The sequence below is a fragment of the Somniosus microcephalus genome, unplaced genomic scaffold (assembly GCF_052327205.1).
Source record: "Somniosus microcephalus isolate GS21.2 unplaced genomic scaffold, FLI_Smic_1.0 scaffold657, whole genome shotgun sequence".
Taxonomy (NCBI): domain Eukaryota; kingdom Metazoa; phylum Chordata; class Chondrichthyes; order Squaliformes; family Somniosidae; genus Somniosus; species Somniosus microcephalus.
Window position 1 is genome coordinate 26502 of NW_028225844.1, and position 26389 is coordinate 52890.

The window sequence follows — 26389 nt, forward strand, 5'->3', positions numbered from 1 at the left end:
TCTACACTGTCCCATCAAACACTCCCAGGGCAGGTACAGCACGTGTTAGATACAGAGTAAAGCTCTCGCTACACTGTCCCATCAAACACTTCCAGGGCAGGTACAGCACGGGTTAGATACAGAGTAAAGCTCCCTCTCCACTGTCCCATCAAACACTCCCAGGGTAGGTACAGCACGGGTTAGATGCAGAGTAAAGCTCCCTCTACACTGTCCCATCAAACACTCCCAGGGCAGGTACAGCACGTGTTAGATACAGAGTAAAGCTCCCTCTACACTGTCCCATCAAACACTCCCAGGGCAGGTACAGCACGGGTTAGATACAGAGTAAAGCTCCCTCTACACTGTCCCATCAAACACTTCCAGGGCAGGTACAGCACGGGTTAGATACAGAGTAAAGCTCCCTCTACACTGTCCCATCAAACACTCCCAGGGCAGGTATATCACGGGTAAGATACAGAGTAAAGCTCCCTCTACACTGTCCCATCAAACACTCCCAGGGCAGGTATAGCACGGGTTAGATACAGAGTAAAGCTCCCGCTACACTGTCCCATCAAACACTCCCAGGGCAGGTACAGCACAGGTTAGATACAGAGTAAAGCTCCCTCTAAACTGTCCCGTCAAACACTCCCAGGGCAGGTACAGCATAGGTTAGATACAGAGTAAAGCTCCCTCTACACTGTCCCATCAAACATTCCCAGGGCAGGTACAGCACGGGTTAGATACAGAGTAAAGCTCCCTCTACACTGTCCCATCAAACACTCCCAGGGCAGGTACAGCACGGGTTAGATACAGAGTAAAGCTCCCTCTACACTGTCCCATCAAACACTCCCAGGGCAGGTACAGCACTGATTAGATACAGAGTAAAGCTCCCTCTACACTGCCCCATCAAACACTCCCAGGACAGGTACAGCACGGGTTAGATACAGAGTAAAGCTCCAGATACACTGTCCCATCAAACACTCCCAGGGCAGGTACCTCAGGGGTTAGATACAGAGTAAAGCTCCCTCTACACTGTCCCATCAAACACTCCCAGGGCAGGTACAGCACGGGTTAGATACAGAGTAAAGCTCCCTCTACACTGTCCCATCAAACACTCCCAGGGCAGGTACAGCACGGGTTAGATACAGAGTAAAGCTCCCTCTACACTGTCCCATCAAACACTCCCAGGGTAGGTACAACACGGATTAGATACAGAGTAAAGCTCCCTCTACACTGTCCCATCAAACACTCCCAGGGCAGGTACAGCACGGGTTAGATACAGAGTAAAGCTCCCTCTACACTGTCCCATCAAACACTCCCAGGGCAGGTACAGCACGGGGTTAGATACAGAGTAAAGCTCCCTCTACACTGTCCCATCAAACACTCCCAGGGCAGGTACAGCACGGGTTAGATACAGAGTAAAGCTCCCTCTACACTGTCCCATCAAACACTCCCAGGGCAGGTACAGCACGGGGTTAGATACAGAGTAAAGCTCCCTCTACACTGTCCCATCAAACACTCCCAGGGCAGGTACAGCATGGGTTAGATACAGAGTAAAGCTCCCTCTACACCGTCCCATCAAACACTCCTAGGGCAGGTACAGCACGGGTTAGATACAGAGTAAAGCTCCCTCTACACTGTCCCATCAAACACTCCCAGGGCAGGTACAGCACAGGTTAGATACAGAGTAAAGCTCCCTCTACACTCTCCCATCAAACACTCCCAGGGCAGGTACAGCACAGGTTATATACAGAGTAAAGCTCCCTCTACACTGTCCCATCAAACACTCCCAGGGCAGGTACAGCACGGGTTAGATACAGAGTAAAGCTCCCTCTACACTGTAAAATACCCTGGTCGTGTATACATATATCTGTAAGATTAGGGTTTGGTTTAATCTCGTGATGAAGGTTTTTCTGCTTTCTGTTGACTTGTGGATTTGTGCTGTGCTAGAAATGATGAAAGGGTTAAATTGTCCATTCCCAGGATGTTTCCGGGTTTGATAATATCCGTTCACAGTTGAGCCGACAGTGCTGCTTGCTTCCTGCTGAAGTCCTGGATGTCTGATCCCTGCCTGTTTGACCACAACTTTGTCAACACAATGGGCGGAAGACAGCGAGAGGAAGTGGGACAATGGGCCCTGGATGATCAACAAGTTGGCATCTGGTGTTTTGTCAGGAAATCACTCATTTCTGGGCCTCTTGTTCACAAACTCTGGTCAGGCCTCAATGAATCATCAGTGGTCGGGAAATTATTGGTAAAAATTCTGAGGGACAGAATTAGTCTCCACTTGGAGAGGCAAGGATTAATCAAGGATAGCCAGCATGGCTTTGCCAGGGGAGATCATGTCTGACCAATTTGATTGAATTTTTCGAGGGGGTGACTAGGTGTGTGGATGAGGGTAATGCAGTTGATGTAGTCTACATGGACTTCAGTAAGGCTTTTGACAAAGTCCCGCATGGGAGACTGGTCAAGTAGGTAAGAGCCCATGGGACCCAGGGCAATTTGGCACATTGGATCCAAAATTGGCTTAGTGGCAGGAGGCAGAGGGTGATGGTCGAAGGTTGTTTTTGTGACTGGAAGCCTGTGTCCAGTCGTGTACCGCAGCTGATGTTAGGCTCACTAGCCAGTAATTCCCTGGTTTATCCCTACTACCCTTCTTGATTGAAACATATAAGATCCTGAGGGGTCTGGACATGGTGAATGTGGAGAGGATGTTTCCTCTAGTGGGAGAATCTAGAACTAGGGGTCATTGTTTAAAAATAAGGGGTCACCCATTTAAGACTGAGATGAGGAGAATTTCTGGTATCATCCTTGTAAATCTTCTCTGCACCCTCTCCAGTGCCTCTATATCCTTTTTATAATATGGCGACCAGAACTGTACGCTTTACTCAAAGTGTGGTCTAACCAAGGTTCGATACAGGTTTAGCATAACTTCACTACTTTTCAATTCTATCCCTCTAGAAATAAACCCTAGTGCTTGGTTTGCTTTTTTTATGGCCTTGCTAACCTGTCCCAACTTTTAGTGATTTGTGTATTTGTACTCCGAGATCCCTTTGTTCCTCTACCCCACCTAGACTCGCACCCTCCCAGTGATAAGTGACCTCCCCATTCTTCCTACCAAAATGTAATACCTCACATTTATCTGTTCAGCCTTGGTCACTCTGCAAAAACACTGAAATGTTTAAGAATGAAATCAGGGAGGCAAAAAGCTCAGGTGAGGCAGTTTAAAAAGACAGTCCCTGACCAGAGATTGCTGGATGCTGACACTCGGTGCTCACGAGTATAGAATGTCCCATTCCCCAGGCACGGACATCCAGCACCTCGATCACAGCAAAAATTCACAAAACAATGGCAATACAACTTGGAGCAGAGACGGTTAAGTGGAGCTGTGATCGAGGTGCTCAAAATTATTAGGGGTTTTGATCGAGCAAACAAGGAGAAGCTGTTGTCACGGGCAGGAGGGTCGGTAACGAGAGGACACAGATTTCAGATCATTGGCAAAAGAATCGAGAGAGGAAATGAGGAGACTTTTTTTACACAGCGAATTGTGATGATCTGGAATGCACTGCCTGAATGGGAGGTGGAAGCAGATTCAATAGTAACTTTCAAAAGGGAATTGGATATATACTAAAAGCAGAAATTTGCAGGGCTGTGGGGAAAGAGCAGGGCAGTGGGACTAATTGCATCGCTCTTTCAGAGAGCCGGCACCAGCACGATGGGCCGAAAGGCATCCTACTGTGCTCTATGATTCTATAACATCAGCTTCTCTCTGCTCACTAGTACTGAGAGAACAGGGAATAATCTTTAAATCCAGCCCAGTTATTGGGGGCTCTTAACATTAACAAGCCCCAGTTGCCTGAATTAACATGGTTCAGTCCTGGATGTGATTAAAGGCATCGGAAACAGTGGAATCGACCCACCGCAGTCACACTGTGGACACTCTGGTGTGTCAGCGGGTGGGATACACCAGGGAATCCCTTTCCACACACTGACGTTGACTCTAATGATCAGGAGTCCCAGGGTTTCGGATACCAGATAATCAAGCTCACAAGAACACAAATTGTCTCTCCAGGCTTTATTAAGAGCGCTGCATAACGCAGATCGGGTGATAATTCCATCAATCTGGAGAATAGAAGTACAGTGGATTCATGCGCGATCTTCTCGAGTCTGTTCCAACTGACAACGGCTTAAGTGGCCTGTTCTTATACACAAGCTTGGTTACCACTCAGGAAATGGGATTGTTTGGACCTGTCTGTTGACTGCCTCCTGAACTCCTGCTAATTCAGGGAATTTAGTCCATCTGTGACCAGACTATAACCACAAGCCCGTCTGGTTATCACACCTATACGGTCCGTGAGGTTATCAGATTCACACCCAGACGTTGTGTCTTTACTTGTCTGGCACTTCATCCCATAACACGGGTAGAGGGGCTCAGTAATGTTTCATTCATCAGAAAAAGACAAAGTACAACAACATACTGGTCAGCTTAACAGAATCTCATCATATTTATGGGGCCATAAATATAATAGTCATTAATAAATCCAGGAGGGAATTCAAGAGAAATGTCTTTACCCAGAGAGTGATGAGAATGTGGAACTCGCTCCCACAAGGAGTAGTTGAGACCAATGGCATATATGTATTTAAGGAGAAGCCAGATAAACATTAGGAGTATATGTCGGAGGAGGCTCGCGTGGATCATAAACCCCGGCTTGGGCCGAATGGCCTGTTTCTGTGCTGTACATTCGATGTAATAACCTGAACAGTCCACCGGCGCGCTCGAGGCCTTCCGTGACCGGTGGGTACCGGAGGGACTGGCGTGCATCATCCCCACCGAAAATAGAATTTTAATTTAATTTAAGTTTCCTTTAAACTTTTTTTGTTATGTTACAGGTTTTATTGGTTCCGATTGTTGACTTTTTTAATGGGCAATTGCCTGTGATAAGGAGAAAAACAAAAATAACATTAACAGTCAAATCAAGGGAATCATCAGCACAACAGATTGAAAGATTAAACAGCAGTACAAGAATTTATAAAACATTCATCCATTCCACGTTCATGTCACCCCAGCTGTCTGCAGGGCCCTGCGTTACAGAACAGTGTGAACTCGCTGGTGTCTCAGCAGGTCATTCGAGTTTTTAAAGCTCTTCCCACAGTCAGAACATGTAAACGCTCTCTCATCAGTGTGAACAAGCTGGTGTGCCAGCAGGTTGGTGGACTGCTAGAATCCCTTCCCACACACAGAGCAGGTGAACTGCCTCTCCCTGGTGTGAACTCACTGGTGTCTGGTCAGAGCCCCGGAGACTTTAAAACTCTTCCCACAGTCAAAACATTTAAAGGGTCTCTCATCAGTGTGAACGTGCTGGTGTGTCAGCAAGTTGGATGAATCAGAGAATCCCTTTCCACACACAGAGCAGGGAAATGGTCTCTCCCCGATGTGAACTCGCTGGTGTCTGGTCAGATCCCCAGAGCTTTTAAAGCTCTTCCCACAGTCAGAACATGTAAACGGTCTCTCATCAGTGTGAACTCGCTGGTGTTGCTTCAGGTCCCCGGCGTATTTAAAGCTCTTCTGACAGACAGAACATTTAAAGGGTTTCTCATCAGTGTGAACTTGCTGGTGATGCTTCAGGTCCCCAGTGCATTTAAAGCTCTTCCCACAGTCAGAACATTTAAATGGTTTCTCATCAGTGTGAACAAGCTGGTGTCTCAGAAGGTGGAATGAATAAACAAATCCCTTCCCACACACGGAGCAGGTGAACAGACTGTGCCCAGTGTGACTGCGCCGATGAACATCTGACGCAGACAGGGAACTGAATCCCTTCCTGCCATCCCCACCTTTACCCAGTTTCTCCCCAGTGTGACGGTGCACGTGTCTCGCCAAGGCAGGCAATCGGCTGAAGGCGAGTCCACACACGGAACACGTGTGCGGTCTGTCGGCGCTGCGATCATTGCTCTCCTTCCATGTGCAAAGGCCGATGATATTCAGGTCCTGATGAATCGAGCGACTCTGTCTGATCCTGACGTGATGTTTGGTCTGAGCTTCCTGCCTGTAAATGCTCCACTTCTAAAACCTTGTAAAAGGAGTGTAGAAAGTAGTAAGAGGGAGAATGTTGCCTCATGTCCCCCTTTCCCAGCCCAGGGGCATTGAAGCTGATTTTCAGGCTCCAGTTGCTGTCCCCAGGTGAGAGCAGCTCAGTCAGCACAGAGCTGGGGCTGGAATCTGGGAGAGGGGCCGCAGGCAGCACAGAGCTGGGGCTGGAATCTGGGAGAGGGGCCGCAGGCAGCACAGAGCTGGGGCTGGAATCTGGGAGAGGGGCCGCAGGCAGCACACAGCTGGGGCTGGAATCTGGGAGAGGGGCCGCAGTCAGCACAGAGCTGGGGCTGGAATCTGGGAGAGGGGCCGCAGGCAGCACACAGCTGGGGCTGGAATCTGGGAGAGGGGCCGCAGGCAGCACAGAGCTGGGGCTGGAATCTGGGAGAGGGGCTGCAGGCAGCACAGAGCTGGGGCTGGAATCTGGGAGAGGGGCCGCAGGCAGCACAGAGCTGGGGCTGGAAGCTGGGAGAGGGGCTGCAGGCAGCACAGAGCTGGGGCTGGAATCTGGGAGAGGGGCCGCAGGCAGCACACAGCTGGGGCTCGAATCTGGGAGAGGGGCCGCAGGCAGCACAGAGCTGGGGCTGGAATCTGGGAGTGGGGCCGCAGGCAGCACAGAGCTGGGGCTGGAATCTGGGAGAGGGGCCGCAGGCAGTGGGCTTGGCAAAAAGGCAATCACTGATTGAATAATAAACAGGGGTAAGGGGACACTAACCTCACGTCATATATATCTATAGCTTAAGTAGACACATTTTAAGCCAAACGATGGGACCGATGTCTGCAATTCCTGTGCCATGCGGGAACTCCGGGACGCTTCACGTGTCCTGGTGAACCACAGGTGCAGGAAGTGCCTCCAGTGCCTGGAACTCGAGCTCAGGGTCTCTGAGCTTGGGGAGTGGCTGGAGTCACTGCTGGGCAGACGGGAGGCTGAGAGTTTCCTGGAGCGCACGTTCCAGGAGGTGGTCACCCCGCAGCCGCAGAGAGTTCGTGGGAATTGGGATGGCAGGAATGACGCATGAGGAGAGATTGGGTCGATTGGGCTTATACTTGCTGGAGTTTAGAAGAATGAGAGGGGATCTCATTGAAACTTATAAAATTCTAACAGGACTAGACAGACTAGATGCAGGAAGAATGATCCCGATGGCGAGGGAGTCCAGAACCAAAGGGTCACAGTCTAAGGGGTAAGCCATTTTGGACAGAGATGAGGAGGAATTTCTTCACCCAGAGAGTGGTGAACCTGTGGAATTCTCTACCACAGAAGGCAGTTGAGGCCAATTCATTAAATATATTCAAGAAGGAGTCAGATATATTTCTTAAGGCTAAAGGGATCAAGGGATATGGGGAGAAAGCAGGGACAGGGTACTGAGTTTGGATGATCAGCCATGATCTCATTGAATGGCGGAGCAGGCTAAAGGGGCCGAATGGCTACTCCTGCTCCTATCTTCTATGTTTCTATATAATTTAACTGGGTGGCCACCCAGCAGGGTTTGAGGAGGCAAGGCAGTGCAGGAATCCCCCGGGAGTGCGGCGCTCTGAAACCGGTTTTCAGTGCTGAATCCCGGTGAGGGTGATGACACCTCGGGGGGAGAGTGCAGTCTAGAGTGCATCCACTGCACAGTGGGGCAAGGCCAATTTCAGTGGGATGAGAATGGATCGAGCCCGGGTAAATTGGAATCAAAGATTGGCAGAAAAAACTGTAGAGGAACAATGGGCTGCCTTTAAAGAGGAAATAATTCAGGTACAGTCGAGGTACATTCCCACTAAGGGGAAATGTAGGGCAACTAAAGTCAGAGCTCCCTGGATGACAAAAAAGATAGATAGCAAGATGAAGCAGAAAAAGAGCATGTATGACAGACGTCAGGTCGAGAATACATCTGAGAATCAGGCTAAATATAGAAAGTTCAGAGCAAAAGAGAAAAAGAAAATACGAGGGGCAAAGAGAGGGTATGAGAATAGAATGGCAGCTAACATAAAAGGTAATCCAAAAGTCTTCTATAGGTATTCTGCCCTCGCAACGCGATCCTATGCAGAGCTAGACAGACAGCGAACAACTTGATATCTTCCCATAAAAATCACAAGGCTTGATTTTTCTTGTAAAACTTTACTGAAAGATTCTTATTGTAAAACTGTAATACAATACAGAAATGGAAGCACACATTAGTATACAAACGCATAACTGATATGTATACACAAATTTAGGTACGCCTGGGCAACACAGTACATTTGGCAACGAATATACATTTAGCAAGCTGGAAGGCATTCTTTTAAATTAGCCCTGTACATAGTGTATCAAATACGGCTACTAGTTAACCAGCTAGACAGAGAAAAGTTACAACTAAACATTTTCTACAACATACAGTGTACGCTAATCATCTATAGCACTCTAAAATACTTACAGACAAACAATTTCCAAGACTCAAGCATGGGGACAATACAACTGAGGAGCACCGTGGCGCAGGTCCTGTTCCGGCGGAGGCTCCACGAGGAATGAGCTCGCAGTCCCGTGGGGAGCGTGATGACCTCATCACGCTCGGGGTTGTGACATCATCACGTTTGCCGGTCGTTGTGTCGCTGGCCGTTGGGGCCTAAGTCGGGAGCGGGAGCTGGAGGCCAGGCTGAGCCGGTGCTTGCCGCGGGAGCGGAAGCTAGCGGCGCTCCCGGCGGCTGATCGATGCGGCCGAAGACGCTAGGCCGGGCTGTGCCGGCGGCCTTTCTGGAGGGCCGAGTCGGGCCGGCAGCCACCTCACGCACGTCACGTCGTATGTGACGTGACGTCAGCATGCTAAGGCGCGTCTTAAAGGGGCAATGGCCCTAAAAGGTGAGTTAAAGGGGCAACGGCTCTAACAGGTAAGTTATACATATATAAGTAGGTTATGTATATACAGTAAGGTTAAGTTAGAGGGAGAGACAGCACACTCCCCGCTTGGTACAATCCCATTTGTACCACTACAGACACAAAATAAACCTGAAGAGAACGTCCTTCGGCAGCGACATACTCAGAGTCCGTTCTCTGGCTTTCTTCGGAAAGGAGGACTACGATCTCTGAGACTGGCCTCGGAAACACTTTGACAGTCCCCTTCTTGATGATCTTCACCTCCACCTTGCGGACCCTCTTGTCCCTGCTCGGCAGAGTTTTGACGACCAGTCCCACTGGCCATTCGTTTGTGTGCTTGGCTGTCTTTCAGCAAGACGGCATCTCTCACTTTGACATTCGGCTTGTCTTCTGTCCATTTCCTACGGCTCTGTAGGGTGGACAAATACTCTCCTCTCCATCTCTTCCAAGGAGTGTCTGCAAGACACTGTACTTGTTTCCATAGCTTCCCGTGCAGCTCGGCCATGTCGAAGTTTCCAGAGGGAGCTGAAATAGAACTCATCTTTTGAGTCAGGAGCATCGCTGGGGTGAGGACTGCAGGCATGTCTGGGTCGGTGGACACCGGCACCAGGGTTCTCCTGAGCGAGCAGAGGCGCCCCGCAGCCTGCTCCCCGCTACTCGGAAGACGGCGTCCAGGAGAGCGAAACGGCATGGGTGCCACCCAGCTGTGTCCATCGTCCTTGGACCTTTCAAACGCTGAGCATCCTAGGCCATCTGTGCTCACGGTGGGGCCTGCCTCTTCCTCACAGACAGAGGCGGTTGACCTATGATGCTGCGTCATGTCATCGTAGTCCTCCTTTACCTGGATCCTGTTTGGGCATGGGCTGAGACAGGATGTGCGACCGTTGTGCAACACGTTTGCTTTGTAGACGCTGACATCCGCTGGTTTGTGGACTGTTCCCAGGCAAACTCCACCCACGAGGACCCATCCCAAGTCAAGCCGCTGCGCATAAGGAGCATCGTGGGGCCCGTTGATATGCTCATGCACCTTGTGCACCCTTAAGATGTCTCTTCCCAAGAGCAGGAGGATTGGAGCGTCCGGGTCCACAGCTGGAATCTTGTTGGCAATTGGCTGTAGGTGGGGCTGATGGCATGCGACATCTGGGGAGGGGATTTCCGTCCTATCCTCTGGCATCATGTCGCACTCAATCAAGGTGGGGAGGGGAAGCTGTAGTTTCCCATCCATGGACTCGATCATGAAGTTCCCAACTCTCCTACCCGTAGTCTCTGTTGTCCCTGCACAGGTTTTTAGCGTGTACAGAGCGGCGCTGGCCTTGACTTCGAAGAGATTGAAGAATTCTGTCTTCGCTGGAGAGTTGTTACTTTGCTCATCGAGCACTGCATACATTTTGATTGCCTTCTCCTTTCTCCCTGCAGGATATGCTTTAACCAAGCAGATTTTGGAGCATGAGCGTGGGCTGCTTGCATTTCCACAAACCTCTGTACACTTGGAGGTGACTGAAGATGTGCTTTGCTCCCCGCTATCCTCTTTGTCGACCGCGGTTGACGGAGGAGGACCTGGATGCAGGGCTGCGATGTGTTTTTCGCTGTTGCACTCAAAGCACTTGATTGTCGCCTTGCAGTCTTTTGCCATGTGCATAGTCGACCCACAGCACCTGAAGCAGATGTGGTTCTTTTTCAGGTATGATGTGCGCTCATCAATAGGCTTGTCTGTAAAGCTTCGACACTTTTTGAGTGGGTGGGGCTTCTTGTGTATTGGACACTGACGATCTGGGTCATCCACTTCATTCCCAGCAGAACTGGATTGGTTGACTGAGGGGTCGGCTGGAACATCTGTTTTGTGCACACTCACAGAGGCTTTATTGCTGTACTTTGTGGATTTCTCTGTTCTCGAAGGAGCGTAACTGCTGGAGGTGGAGAAAGTGAAACTTGGATCATTCCTCACCTTTGCCTATTGTTGGACGAACCTGGAGAAGAGAGAGAAGGGGGGAAATGCCATTCCATTGTCCTCCTTGTACTTGGATCCCTTAGATATCAATTTCTCTTGAAGGTTGTGGGGGAGCTTTTCCACTATTGGGTTTACCCCACGAGCTGTATACAAATACGAGAGGCCGGTCAGGTAACCTTCTCCCTTGGCACACTCCAGTTCGAGGAGAATGTCGCCCAGTTCTCGGAGCTCGACATTATCTTTGTTGGTTAGCTTCGGAAAGTCCTCAATCTTCTTGAGCAGTGCGTGTTCGATGGCTTCTGGTGTCCCATAACAATCTTCGAGACGTTGCCAAACCAGGTTGAGGCCTGCTGTGGGATTGCTGACGAGCGCTGAGCGAATTCTCTTCGCCTGTTTGGACGACTCAGCTCCGAGCCACTTTGTCATCAGGTCTAGTTCTTCTCTGGCTGACAGATTCAAGTCCTTGGTGGTACTCAGGAAGGACGCTTTCCATGACCAATAATTTTCGGGACGGTCATCAAATTCTTGGAGGCCTGAACTTAACAATTCTCGGCGAGTAAGGTACCTAGCGAGGTCTTGTGCACCTTGTGGCTCGGGTGAGGAATGCTTGGCTGGATTGGTCGGGTGTTGTGGAGGTCTCTGCAGGTAAGTCTTACTTGTTTCTTCTCTTTTAAGCTCAGTGTCTCCGTAAACAGGCTGTTTGTTGCTGTGGTGAGTAGCTGGTCCTACGTCGGGGTACCTGGATCTTCCCTTGAAGAACAATTCGGAGTATTGTTGGACATACTCACTTGTACGTTGCACTGGACTGAGGGGCTGTTCCAGATCATATGCTTCATGGCTGGGCTCCCCACGTTCGCTCTCCTTACCTTCTTCATAAGCTGCGGCTTCGGCTTTAGCGGCAGCGGCAGCTCTCTGGCTTTGGAGAATGTGGAGAATGGCAGCGAGGTCAGCTCTCTGCTTCGTAGCACTAGCGTCGAGGTCAGCTTTCTGCTTCATCACACTAGCTTCTTTTTCAGCAAGGGCCAATTGAGCCTGGGCAGCTTCTGCCTTGGCACGTGCTTTGGCGGCTGCAGAAGCTGTCGATGACGACGGTCTGCTGGACTGCCGAGATGATCTAGTGGATACTTTAGAAGACTGTGCTGTCTGCTTCATCACACTAGCGTCGAGGTCGGCTCTCTGCTTCATAAGGTCAGCTTCTTTTTCAGCAAAGGACAATTGGGCCTGGGTAGCTTTTGCCTTGGCACGTGCTTTGGCGGCTGCAGAAGCTGTCGATGATGACGGTCTGCTGGACCGCCGAGATGACCTAGAGAATACTTTAGAGGACTGTGACTTGGCAGCGTTTGCTCGGAAAGGCTCATACTTCTCGATTGGCTGGTCGACGTCCTCTATGGTATATTGTCTTCCTGAGCATAGACTCATGGTAGCTGAGTGGTATCTTCTTGTGCTTGAGCCCGCTGTGCTGTTGTCTTTTTACTATTCTGCCCTCGCAACGCGATCCTATGCAGAGCTAGACAGATAGCGAACAACTTGATATCTTCCCATAAAAATCACAAGGCTTGACTTTTCTTGTAAAACTTTACTGAAAGATTCTTATTGTAAAACTGTAATACAACACAGAAATGGAAGCACACATTAGTATACAAACGCATAACTGATATGTATACACAAATTTAGGTACGCCTGGGCAACACAGTACATCTGGCAATGAATATACATTTAGCAAGCTGGAAGGCATTCTCTTTAAATTAGCCCTGTACATAGTGTATCGAATACGGCTACTAGTTAACCAGCTAGACAGAGAAAAGTTGCAACTAAACATTTTCTACAACATACAGTGTACGCTAATCATCTATAGCATTCTAAAATACTTACAGACAAACAATTTCCAAGACTCAAGCATGGGGACAATACAACTGAGGAGCACCATGGCGCAGGTCCTGTTCCGGCGGAGGCTCCACGAGGAATGAGCTCGCAGTCCCGTGGGGAGCGTGATGACCTCATCACGCTCGGGGTTGTGACGTCATCACGTTTGCCGGTCGTTGTATCGCTGGCCGTTGGGGCCTAAGTCGGGAGCGGGAGCTGGAGGCCAGGCTGAGCTGGTGCTTGCCGCGGGAGCGGAAGATAGCGGCGCTCCCGGCGGCTGATCGATGCGGCCGAAGACGCTAGGCCGGGCTGTGCCGGCGACCTTTCTGGAGGGCCGAGTCGGGCCGGCAGCCGCCTCACGCACGTCACGTCGTACGTGACGTCAGCACGCTAAGGCGCGTCTTAAAGGGGCAATGGCCCTAAAAGGTGAGTTAAAGGGGCAACGGCCCTAACAGGTAAGTTATACATATATAAGTAGGTTATGTACATACTGTAAGGTTAAGTTAGAGGGAGAGACAGCACAATAGGCATATAAATAATAAACAGGTAGTAAGAGGAGGGGTTCGATTAGGGACCAAAAAGGAGACCTACGCATGGAGGCAGAGGGTAAGGCTGAGGAACTAAATCAGTACTTTGCATCTGTCTTCACCAAGGAAGAAGATGCTGCCATAGACATAGTGAAGGAGGAAGTAGACGAGATACTGGATGGGAGAAAAATTGATAAAGACAAGGTACTAGAAAGGCTGGCTGTACTTAAAGTAAATAAGTCACCAGGACCGGATGGGAAGCATCCTAGTACGCTGAGGGAAGTGAAGGAAGAAATAGCAGAGCTACTGGCCATAACCTTCCAAATCCTCATTAGAAACTGGGGTGGTTCCAGAGGACCGGAGGATTGCAAATGTCACACCCTTGTTCAAAAAAGGGTGTAAGGACAAACCCCGCAACCACGGGCCAGTCAGTTTGGCCTCGGTAGTGGGGAAGCTTTTAGAAACAAAAATCAGGGACAAAATTAACAGTGTGGATTAATTAAGGAAAGCCAGCACGGATTTGTTAAAGGCAAATCGTGTTTAACCAACTTGGAGTTTTTTGATGAGGTAACAGAGAGGGTTGATGAGGGCACTGCGGTTGACGTGGTGTGCATGGATTTCCAAGGCGTTCGACAAAGTGCCACATAATAGGCTTACCAGCAAAGTTGAAGCCCATGGAGCAAAAGGGACAGTGGCTGCATGGATAGGGAATTGGCTAAGTGACAGGAAACAGTGAGTAGTGGTGAATGGTTGTTTTTCAGACTGGAGGAAGGTACACAGTGGTGTTCCCAGGGGTCGGTTCTAGGACCACTGCTTTTCTTGATATATATTAATGACTTGGATGTGGGTGTACAAGGCACAATTTCAAAATTTGCAGATGACACAGAACTTGGAAGTATAGTGAACAGTGAGGAAGATAGTGATAGACTTCAAGAGGATATAGACAGGCTGGTGGAATGGGCGGACATGTGACAGATTAAATTTAATGCAGAAAAATGTGAAGTGATACAAGAATGAGGAGAGGAAATCTAAACTAAAGGGTACAATCCTAAAGTGGGTGCATGAACAGAGAGACCGAGGCGTATATGTGCACAAATCATTGAAGGTGGCAGGGCAGGTTGAGAAAGCAGTTAAAAAAGCTTACAGGAACCTGGGTTTCATGAATAGAGGTATAGAGTACAGAAGTGTTGAAATTATGCTGAACCTGTATAAAACACTAGTTCAGCCTCAACTGGAATATTGTGTCCAATTCTGGACACCACACTTTAGGATGGATGTGAAGGCCTTAGAGAGGGTGCAGAAAAGATTTACGAGAATGATTCCAGGGATGAGGGACTTCAGTTACATTGATAGACTGGAGAAGCTGGTGTTGTTCTCCTTGAAGCAGAGAAGATTGAGAGGAGATTTGATAGAGGTGTTCAAAATCAGGAGGGGTCTGGACAGAGTAGATGGAGAGAAACTCTTGCAATTGGCAGAGGGGTCGAGAACCAGAGGACACAGATTTAAGGTGATTGACAAAAGAACCAAAGGCGACATGAGGAAAAACTTTTTATGCAGCGAGTGGTTAGGATCTGGAAATAGTTGAGGCTTGTAATAAGGGAACATCTATAATTATGGGGGATTTTAACTATCATATTAATTGGACAAATCAAATTGGGCAGGGCTGCCTTGAGGATGAGTTCATTGAGTGTATTAGGGATGGGTTTCTTGAGCAGTAACTGAACCGACCAGGGGGCAAGCAACCTTAGATCTGGTCCTGTGTAACGAGACAGGATTAATTAAAAATGTCCTAGTAAAGGATCACCTTGGAATGAGTGACCATAACATGGTTGAATTCCATATTCAATTAGAGGGTGAGAAGGTTGGATCTCAAACAAGCGTGCTAAGCTTGAATAAAGGAGACTATGAAGGTATGAGAGCGGAATTGAGTAGAGTGGATTGGGAAAATAGATTAAAGGGTAAGACGATACATGATCAGTGATGTACATTTAAGGAGTTTTTTTACAACTTCCAAAAAATATATATTCCACTGAGAAGAAAAGGGTGTAAAAGAAAAGACAGCCATCCGTGGCTAAGTAAAGAAATTAAGGATAGTATTCAACTAAAAACAAGGGCAAATCTAGTGGGAGGATACAGGATTGGGAAAACTTTAAAAGACAGCAAAAAATAACAAAAAGATTGATTAAGAAAGGGAAGATAGATTATGAAAGTAAATTAGCAAAAAATATAAAAACAGATAGTAAGAGCTTTTATAGTTATATAAAAAGAAAAAGGGTGGCTAAAGTAAATGCTGGTCCCTGAGAGGATGAGACCGGGAAATTAATGGTGGGAAATATGGAGATGGCAAAAACACTGAATGAATATTTTATATCAGTCTTTACAGCAGAAGACACTAAGAATATCCCAACACTGGACAAACAGGGGGCTAAAGGGGGGGAGGAGCTAAACACGATCAAAATCACTAAGGAAGTGGTACACGGTAAAATAATGGGACTCAAGGCGAATAAGTCACCTGGACCTGATGGCTTACATCCTAGGGTCTTGAGGGAAGTGGCAGTAGGGATTGTGGATGCATTGGTAATAATTTTCCCAAACACCCTGGACTCGGCAAGTGTCCCGGCAGACTGGAAAACTGCTAATGTAACACCCTTATTTAAAAAGGGCAGTAGACAGAAGGCTGGAAACTATAGATCGGTTAGCCTAACATCTGTGGTAGGTAAAATTTTGGAGTCCATTATTAAGGAGACAGTAACAGGACATTTGGATAATCATAATTTAATAGGACAAAGTCAGCATGGTTTTATGAAGGGGAGGTCATGTTTGACAAATTTGCTGGAGTTCTTTGAGGAAGTAACATATAGGGTGGATAAAGATGAACCAGTGGACGTAGTGTATTTAGACTTCCAAAAGGCATTTGACAAGGTGCTACACAAAAGATTATTGCTTAAGATAAAAAATCACGGGATTGAGGGGGATCAGCCAGTTGTCGTGGTACATGTAGGTACCAACGATGTAGGTAAAAAGAGGGAGGAGGTCCTACAAGCTGAATTTAGGGAGTTAGGAGCTAAATTGAAAAGTAGGACCTCAAAGGTAGTAATCTCTGGATTGCTACCAGTGCCACGAGCTAATAAGTTTAGAGAGAGTAAGATAGATAAGCTAAATACGTGGCTTGAGCAGTGGTGCAAGGGAGAGGGATTTAAATTCCTGAGGCATTGGAACCAGTTCTTGGGGAGGAGTGACCTGTACCAAGGGGACGGTCTACACCTGAACTGTGAGGGAGCCGATGTCCTCGGGGTAATATTTTCTAGGGCGGTTCGGGAGGATTTAAACTAATTTGGCAGGGGGATGGGAACCTAGGTAGTGGAAAAGAGGGAAGTCATATGAAGTCAGAAATAGATGGTAGAAAGGTGAGAAGCAATAAGCAAAGGAGAGAAACACAAAGGGCCAAACTAATTCATAATGAGAGTGTGAAAAAAGCAAGCCTGAAGGCTTTGTATCTTAATGCTAGAAGCATTAGGAACAAGGTGGATGAATTAGTTGTGGAAATAGAGGTAAACAAGTATGATTTGATTGGGATTACAGAAACGTGGCTGCAGGGTGGGCAAGGCTGGGAACTTAACATCCAGGGATATACAATATTTAGGAAGGATCGGCAAAAAGGTAGGGGAGGTGGGGTAGCATTGCTGGTAAAGGAGGGGATTAATGCAATGGAAAGGAAGGATATTAACTCGGATGAAACGGAATCTGTATGGGTAGAAATGAGAAATAGCAAGGGGAGGAAAACGTTAGTGGGTGTGATATATAGGCCTCCAAATAGTAATATGGAGGTGAGGGAAGGCATAAAAAGGGAAATTAGAGAAGCGTGCGATAAGAGCACAGCTGTCATCATGGGTGACTTTAATTTACATATTGATTGGACTACCCAAATTAGTAAAAATTCTGAGGAGGAGGAATTCCTGGAATGTTTTCGGGACGGTTATCTGGACCAATATGTCGAGGAGCCGACTCGAGATCAGGCCATTTTAGACTGGGTATTGTGCAATGAGAAGGGACTTATCAGCAATCTTCTTGTACGAGGCCCCTTGGGTCAGAGCGATCATAATATGATCGAGCTCTCAGTCGAGATGGAGAGTGAGGAAATTGAATCAGAGACTAAGGTCCAGAACTTAAATAAAGGGAATTACGAGGGTATGAGACGGGAATTGGGTAAGATTGATTGGGTGGTGTTTCTGGGGGGATTGACAGTGGATAGACAATGGCAAGCATTCAAAGATAGAATGGAAGAATTCCAGAACATGTTTATACCGGTTTGGCATAAAAATAAACCTAAAAAGGTGACTCAACCGTGGATAACGAGGGAAATTAGGGACAGCATAAAATCAAAAAAAGGGCATATCAACTGGCAAAAAAAAGCACCAGACCGGAAGATTGGGGGCAGTACAGGATACAGCAAAAGAGGACAAAGGGATTAATCAGGAAGGGGAAAATAGAATACGAAAGTAAACTTGCAGCAAACATAAAGACAGACTGCAAAAGCTTTTATCGGTATATCAGGAGGAAAAGACTGGTAAAATCCCAAGTCGGTCCCTTGCAGTCCGATTCGGGAGAATATATAATGGAGAATAAGGAAATGGCAGACCAATTAAACTCATACTTTGGTTCTGTATTCACAAAGGAGGACACAAATAACCTCCCAGGAATATCGGCAAACATAGGGACTAATGAGAGGGAGGAGCTGACAGAAATTAGTATCTCTAGGGATATGGTGTTGGGTAAGTTGAGGGGACTGAAGGCCGACAAATCCCCGGGGCCTGATAAACTACATCCTAGGGTACTTAAGGAGGTGGCCCTGGAGATAGCAGATGCTCTAAGGATCATCTTCCGGAACTCCATTGACTCGGGAACAGTACCCGTGGATTGGAGGCTAGCTAATGTTACCCCAATATTTAAAAAGGGGGGTAGAGAGAAAGCAGGGAATTATAGACCAGTAAGCCTTACATCGGTTGTGGGCAAAATGCTAGAGTCCATTATTAAGGATAAAATAGCGGAGCACTTGACAAATGGGGAAAGGATCGGACAGAGTCAACATGGATTTACAAAGGGTAAATCGTGTTTGACTAATCTGCTGGAATTTTTTGAGGAGGTAACTGGTAGAATAGATGGGGGAGAGCCAGTGGATGTGGTGTACCTTGACTTCCAGAAAGCCTTCGATAAGGTTCCACACAAAAGATTATCATGCAAAATTAAGGCTCATGGGATTGGGGGCAAAGTATTAACGTGGATAGAGAACTGGCTGGCGGATAGAAAACAGAGAGTTGGAATAAACGGCTCGTTTTCGGAGTGGCAGGCAGTGACCAGCGGGGTGCCGCAAGGATCTGTCCTGGGACCCCAGCTGTTCACAATATATATAAATGATCTGGATCAGGGAATTGGATGCAATATTTCCAAATTCGCTGACGACACTAAACTAGGAGGAGGGGTGGGCTCTGATGAGGATGTCAGGAGGCTACAGTGTGATTTGGACAGGTTGGGGGAATGGGCGGATACGTGGCAGATGCACTATAATGTGGATAAATGCGAGGTTATCCACTTTGGGGGTAAAAACAGGAGGGTAGATTATTATCTAAATGGCAATAGATTGGGAGATGGGGAAGTGCAGAGGGACCTGGGTGTTCTTGTGCACCAGTCACTGAAGGAGAGCATGCAGGTGCAACAGGCGATTAAGAAGGCAAATGGTATGTTGGCCTTCATATCAAGGGGGTTCGAGTATAGGAATAGGGATACCTTACTACAGCTGTACAAGGTGCTGGTGAGACCGCATCTGGAGTATTGTGTACAGTTTTGGTCGCCCCATCTGCGGAAGGATGTTCTTGTCATGGAAAGAGTGCAACGGCGATTCACCAGGCTGATACCTGGAATGGCGGGAATGACCTACGAAGAGAGATTAAATAGTTTGGGCTTGTACTCACTGGAGTTTAGAAGATTGAGAGGGGATCTCATCGAAACATATAAAATTATGGCAGGCCTGGACAGGCTGAATTCAGAGAGAATGTTTCCAATGGCCGGGAAGCACAGAACCAGGGGCCACAGTCTAAAAATAGCGGGCAAATCATTTAAAACAGAGATGAGGAAGAATTTCTTCACTCAAAGAGTGGTGAGCCTGTGGAATTCCCTGCCACAGAGGGCTGTGAAGGCTAATTCAATAAATATTTTCAAGAGAGAATTGGATATATTTCTGAAGGCTAAGGGGATTAAGGGTTACGGAGAAAAGGCGGGGACGGGGTACTGAACTGGTAAGATCAGCTATGATCTCAGACGAAGATCAGCCATGATCTCATTGAATGGCGGAGCAGGCTCGAAGGGCCGAATGGCCTACTCCTGTTCCTATCTCTATGTATCTATGTATATTCTGGCATGGATAGAGGATTGGCTATCTAACAGAAGGCAGAGAGTTGGGATAAATGGTTCATTCTCAGACTGGCAATCAGTAACTAGTGGTGTTCCGCAGGGGTCAGTGCTGGGTCCCCAACTCTTTACAATCGATATTAACGATTTGGAGGAGGGGACCGAGTGTAACATATCAAAGTTTGCAGATGATACTAAGATGGGAGGGAAAGTAGTGAGTGAGGAGGACATAAAAAACCTGCAAGGGGACATCGACAGGCTAAGTAAGTGGGCAGAGATTTGGCAGATGGAATACAATACTGGAAAGTGTGAGGTTATGCACTTTGGCAGGAAAAATCATCGAGCAAGTTATTATTTTAATGGCAAGAAATTAAAAGTACTGAAGTACAAAGGGATCTGGGGGCCCTGGTGCACGAAACTCAAAAGGTTAGTATGCAGGTGCAGCAAGTGATTAAGAAGGCCAATGGAATGTTGGCTTTCATTGCTAGGGGGATAGAATATAAAAATAGGGAGGTATTGCTTCAGTTGTACAAGGTATTGGTGAGACCGCACCTGGAATACTGCGTACAATTTTGGTGTCCATACTTAAGAAAGGACATACTTGCTCTCGAGTCAGTACAAAGAAGGTTCACTCGGTTAATCCCGGGGATGAGTGGATGGACATATGAGGAGAGGTTGAGTAGATTGGGACTCTACTCATTGGAGTTCAGAAGAATGAGAGGCGATCTTATTGAAACATATAAGATTGTGAAGGGTTTGGATCAGGTGGATGCGGGGAGGATGTTCCCGATGATGGGTGAAACTGGAACTAGGGGGCATAGTCTTAGAATTAGGGGCTGCTCGTTCAAAACTGAGATGAGGAGGAACTACTTCACTCAGAGGGTGGTAGGTCCATGGAATATGCTGCCCCAAAAAGCTGTAGAAGCTACATCATTACATAAATTTAAAACAGAAATAAGACAGTTTCCAAGAAGGGAATTAAGGGTTACAGGGAGCGGGCAGGAATTTGGATATGAGTTTAGGTTCGGATCGGTCATGGCCCTGTGGGTAGCGGAGCGGGCCCAGGGGCCGTGTAGCCTGATCCTGCTCCTATTTCGTGTGTCTAATTCTGTTAGATTCAGGAGATGGTTCTGTGATAGTAGATTGGCGGTTAGGATCAGATCAGCAATGATCTTATTGAATTTCGGAGCAGGCTCGAGGGGCCGATTGGCCTACTCCTGCTCCTATTTCTTATGTGCTTATGGAATGCACTGCCTGAAAGGGTGGTGGAGGCAGATTCAATCACTGCTTTCAAAAGGGAATTGGATAAGCCCCTGAAAGAGAAATATTGCAGGACTTCAGATTCTTGGGGCAGGAGGGACCAGTTCTGGGGCAGGAGGGACCTGTACAAGGTGGACGGGTTACACCACAACAGAGCTGGGACCAATGTCCTCATGGGACGATTAACTAGTGCTGTGGGGGGAGGGTTTAAATTAATTAGACAGGGGGATGGGCACCAGGATGAAACATTAGAGAGGAGAAACAAGGTGAAGAGAGGACTGGGAGAGACAAGTAGCACTAGAGGGACAGAATTGCTGGTCATCTTCCAAAATTTGATAGACTCTATAACAGTTCCCATGTATTGGAGAGTAGCTAATGTTACCCCACTATTCAAAAAAGGTGGTAGAGAGAAAACGGGAAATTATGGACCGGTAAGCCTGACATCGGTAGTGGGGAAAATGCTAGAGTCCATTATAAAAGATGTAATAGCAGAGCACTTGGAAAACGGTGACAGGATTGGACAAAGTCAACATGGATTTACAAAAGATAAATCGTGCTAGACTAATCTACTGGAATGTTTTGAGGATGTAACTGATAAAATAGATAAGGGAGAACCAGTGGATGTGGTGTATTTGGATTTTCAGAAGGCTTTCGATAAGGTCCAGCATAAGAGATTAGCGTGTAAAGTTAAGGCACATGGGATTGGGGGCAAGGTATTGACTTGGATAAAGAACTGGTTGGCAGACAGGAAGCAAAGAGTTGGAATAAACGGCTCTTTTTCCGAGTGGCAGGCAGTAACTAGTGGGGTACCGGAGGGGTCGGTCCTAGGACCCCAGCTATTCACAATATATATTAATGATCTAGACGAGGGAACTAGATGTAATATCTCCAAGTTTGCAGACGACACAAAGCTCGGTGGGTGTGTGTGCTGTCAGAAGGATGCCGAGAAACTCCAGTATGATTTGGATAGGTTGGAGGATTGGGCAGATGCACTATAATGTGGATAAATGTGAGGTTATCCACTTTGGTGGCAAAAACAGGAAGGCAGATTATTATCTGAACGGCAATAGATTGGGAGAAGGGGAAGTGCAATGAGACCTGGGTGTCCTTGTGCACCAGTCGCTGAAGGTAAGCATGCAGGTGCAGCAGGCGGTTAAGAAGGCAAATGGTATGTTGGCCTTGATAGCGAGAGGATTCGAGTACAAGAACAAGGATGTCTTGCTGCAGTTGTACAGGGCCTTGGTGAGACCACACCTTGAGTATTGTGTGCAGTTTTGGTCGCCTTATCTGAGGAAGGATGTTCTTGCCATGGAGGGAGTGCAGCGAAGATTTACCAGACTGATACCTGGGATGGCAGGAATGATGTATGAGGAGAGATTGGGTCCATTGGGCTTGTACTTGCTGGAGTTTAGAAGAATGAGGGGGGATCTCATTGAAACTTATAAAATTCTAACAGGACTGGACAGACTGGATGCAGGAAGGATGCTCCCGATGGCCGGGGAGTCCAGAACCAGGGGTCATAGTCTAAGGAAAAGGAGTAAGCCATTTAGGACTGAGATGAGGAGGAATTTCTTCACCCAGAGAGTGGTGAACCTGTGGAATTCTCTACCACAGAAGGCAGTGGAGGCCAATTCATTAAATATATTCAAGAAGGAGTTGGTTATATTTCTTAAGGCTAAAGGGATATGGGGAGAAGGCAGTGACAGTGTACCAAAATTGGATAATCAGCCATGATCTCATTGAATGGTGGACCAGGCTCGAGGGGCCGAATGGCCTACTCCTGCTCCTATCTTCTATGTTTCTATGAACCCCAGCACCAGGCCCCTATGGGGAATAGTTATGCAGATCTAGCCGCAAAAGTAACTGCGGAATAAATGCAACCAGAGGACGCGTTCAAAAATGAAATAAATATGGTCATGATAGTCATTGGGTTACAGGAAGTGAATATAATGGAGCTGCAAGAAAATACTAGTAAAGAGCAAAAGGAGAAATGGAGACAAGCTGGCGCGCAATTACAAGATGGAATTTGGAAATGGGGCCCACGTAACCAGGGTGGCAGCACCGGAATGTTGTAGACAACAACTGATGGCGCTATACGATGGTGTAACACATACTGGCAGAAGTAACATGTTGCACCTACTGACACAGTACTGGTGGTGGCCAAAGATAGGTCAGGAAGTAGTGAAATATTGCCACCGCTGTATAATATGCACAAGAATAATGTAGGACAGAGATGTCGAGTTAGAGTAGCAAACCAACCCAGGCCCCAAGGACCCTGGGAAAACTTACAAATTGACTTCACCGGCCCCTTAGCGCAGGACCGGGGGAAGAAATATTGCCTGGTAATAATTGACCAATTTACCAGGTGGGTGGAAGCCTTTGCCACCCGAGACTGCTCTGCAAAAACAGTTGCACTAATATTGGCTACCGAGGTTATACCCGGTTGGGGAGTGCCTCTGCAAATTGACTCAGACAACGGCACCCATTTCACCAGCAAAATAATGAAAGAAATCTGTAAGCTGCTACATGTGACACAAAAATACCACATACCATATCACCCCCAGAGCTCGGGGATGGTAGAAAAAATGAATAGGACACTGAAAAATGCACTGACAAAAGCCATCCAAGAAACAGGGAAGCGATGGTCGGAATTATTACCCAGCATATTAATGAGGCTGTGAGCCACCCCAGGACGAATGACCAGACTGACCCCCCATGAATTAATTACAGGACGAGCTATGAGACTACCAGAGGATTTGGCTGGAGGGGTGGGAGAACCAGGACCAGTGCAAGATAGATTAAGGCGATACTTAGTACAACTAAATCAAGAGGTACAAGCACTAAATAAAGAAGTAAGGAACCAACAACAGATTAAACATCTAGAAAGGCAGAATGCTGGACTTAAACCAGCCGAGTTGCCCAGAATAGGTCAACAAGTAATGACGCAAGTTATCGGAAGAAAGGGAATGGGCCCCGTTGGATGGGGCCATGTACTGTATTAATGACAAGTGATACGTGTGTTTGTCTACAGGAACCGATGGGTATGCGATGGAAGCAATGGACCCAAGTGAAACCATTTAACACTAAAGACCCCCATTCTACCCTCTCCTCTAGGGTAAAGAGCTCGGAAGACGACCAGACCACTGTTTAAATTACAGATAAACATGGATCCAGTCGACCCTTTATATCAGAGGGTCCGTCTCGGGGAGAAGAAGCTCTCCCGGTTTACCCTCACACCTGAGAACTCATTTTTAATGTGGAAGCAAGTCATCCTCGGTTCCAAGGGACTGCCTAAGAAGAAAGAAGAAGATATAATTGGAGTAAGAGTTCTGTAATCCTGTATTCAAATCCTCTTGTAATGAAGGCCAGCATACCATTTGCCTTCTTTACTGCCTTTCACGACCACCGGACGTCCCAAAGCGCTTTACAGCCAATGAAGTACTTTTGAAGTGTATTCACTGTTGTAATGTGGGAAACGCGGCAGCCAATTTGCACACAGCAAGCTCCCACAAACAGCAATGTGATAATGACCAGACAATGTTTTTTCGTCATGTTGATTGAGGGATAAATGTTGGGCTCAAAACACCGGGGATAACTTCTTCGAAATAGCACCACGGGATCTTTTACGTCCACCTGAGTGGGCAGACGGGGGCCTCGGTTTAACGTCTCATCCATAGGACGGCACCTCCGACACTGCAGCGCTCCTTCATTACTGCCCCTCCGACAATATGGCTCTCCCTCAGTACTGCCCCCCCCGACAGTGCGGCGCTCCCTCAGCACCGCACTGGAGTGTCAGCCTCGCTTGATATGCTCAAATTCCTGGAGAGGGATTTGAACCCACAACCTTCTGACTCTGCTATCCACTGAGCCACAGCTGACTCCAGTCTTTTACACAGTTTCATCATAACTTCCTTGCTTTTGCACTCTACCCCTCTCCTAAAGCAGGAGAGTTATGATGAATTGTTAAACAGTTTTTTTGCCGAGTGACCAAGGCTGTCTGTAGGAAACAATTTTGCATTTCAAAGAAGCTTGTATTGTGAAGCTTGTGCCCCATTGCCAGGCCCGCGGCCTGCGGCTCCTCTCCCAGATTCCAGCCCCAGCTCTGTGCTGCCTGCGGCCCCTCTCTGTGATTCCAGCCCCAGCTCTGTGCTGCCTGCGGCCCCTCTCCCAGATTCCAGCCCCAGCTCTGTTCTAACTGTGGCCCCTCTCCCAGATTCCAGCCCCAGCTCTGTGCTGCCTGTGGCCCCTCTCCCAGATTCCAGCCCCAGCTCTGTGCTGCCTGTGGCCCCTCTCCCAGATTCCAGCCCCAGCTCTGTGCTGCCTGAGCTGCTCTCACCTGGGGTCAGCGAGTCACAATCGGGCCCAGCTCTCCTGAGCTGGAGAGGAGGACCGCCTCCTTGCCGCGCCGCCATTGGTTGGAGGCCCCCCTCGTCCTATTGGTCAGAGCTCCCGTCAGTCACAGGCCGGGTCGGGCCTCCATCCACCTGATTGGGCCTCTTCTTCTGAAGACGTCACAATCGGGCCCCAGCCTCAGCGCTGGGGCGGAAGGTCCTGCCCCCTAGCCGCGCCGCCATTGGTTGGAGGATCAGGCCGCCCAGCTCAGTCCTCCCAGCTCAGCCCTTTTCCTATTGGTCAGCACTCCCGTCAATCAGAATCACATTGCTCCAGCTCAATCCGCCACTCCGCGCGGATCAATCCGCTCCGCTCGGCATCCGCGGAGGTCCCGCCCGCCCCGACTCCCAGGTTTGGTTTTTCTCGTATTTTACTTTATAAACTCGCTCTCCGCTACCCCCCTCACCCCGATTTAAATCGATTCCCCAACACTTGACTTTACCCCGGCCGCTGATTCCGCCTTTTCCCCGGGCCCGGCCTTCCGTCTACTCCCACGAGGCCCCGCACAGGCGCACTGGCAGCCTGGTGGTGTGGTGAGGGGGCCGAATGAGCATGCGCGGCCCCGCCTCACCACATTTAAAGGGACACCCCACCCCCTCCACATTTAACGAGACCCCCAACCTCCCCCTCCACATTTAACGGGACCCCCTCCCCCTTCACATTTAAAGGGACCCCTCCCCCCTCCACATTTAAAGGGACACCCACCCCCTCCACATTTAATGGGACACCCACCCCCTCCACATTTAATGGGACACCCACCCCCTCCACATTTAAAGGGACACACACCCCCTCCACATTTAATGGGACACCCACCCCCTCCACATTTAATGGGACACCCACCCCCTCCACATTTAAAGGGACACCCACCCCCTCCACATTTAAAAGGACAACCACCACTTCCACATTTAAAGGGACAACCACCCCCTCCACATTTAAAGGGAAACCCACCCATCCATATTTAATGGGACACCCACCTCCTCTACATTTAAAGGGACTCCCTCCCCCTCTCTCATGTGTTCTTCAGATTAAACAAAGAAGAAACATAGAAGATAGGAAGAGGAGTCGGCCATTCGGCCCCTCGAGCCTGCTCCGCC

At 48.1% G+C, this 26389-nt stretch overlaps 1 protein-coding gene across 4 annotated transcripts; it reads right to left on the reverse strand.

Annotated features, from left to right (window-relative positions):
• Nucleotides 1-8159: 8159 nt before the first annotated feature.
• LOC147081220 (uncharacterized) lies at nt 8160-25802 on the reverse strand. 4 transcript variants are annotated; one of them, XM_085980889.1, is made up of 2 exons: nt 12721-12939; nt 8160-12449 (listed from the first exon to the last, which is right to left on the reverse strand). In XM_085980889.1, exon 2 carries the CDS (start codon nt 10537-10539, stop codon nt 9064-9066), a length of 1476 nt encoding a protein of 491 aa, XP_085837015.1. In that variant the 5' UTR covers nt 10540-12449; nt 12721-12939; the 3' UTR covers nt 8160-9063. The 4 variants fall into 3 exon arrangements, with proteins under 4 accessions (XP_085837017.1, XP_085837016.1, XP_085837015.1 ...); XM_085980891.1 differs by lacking the exon at nt 12721-12939 and adding an exon at nt 25738-25802; XM_085980890.1 differs by lacking the exon at nt 12721-12939 and adding an exon at nt 25240-25328.
• Nucleotides 25803-26389: the final 587 nt, after the last annotated feature.

Coding starts and splice junctions, on each gene's coding strand:
- LOC147081220 (XM_085980891.1), bottom strand. CDS start 10,539: ATGCACATGGCAAAAGACTGCAAGGCGACAATCAAGTGCTTTGAGTGC.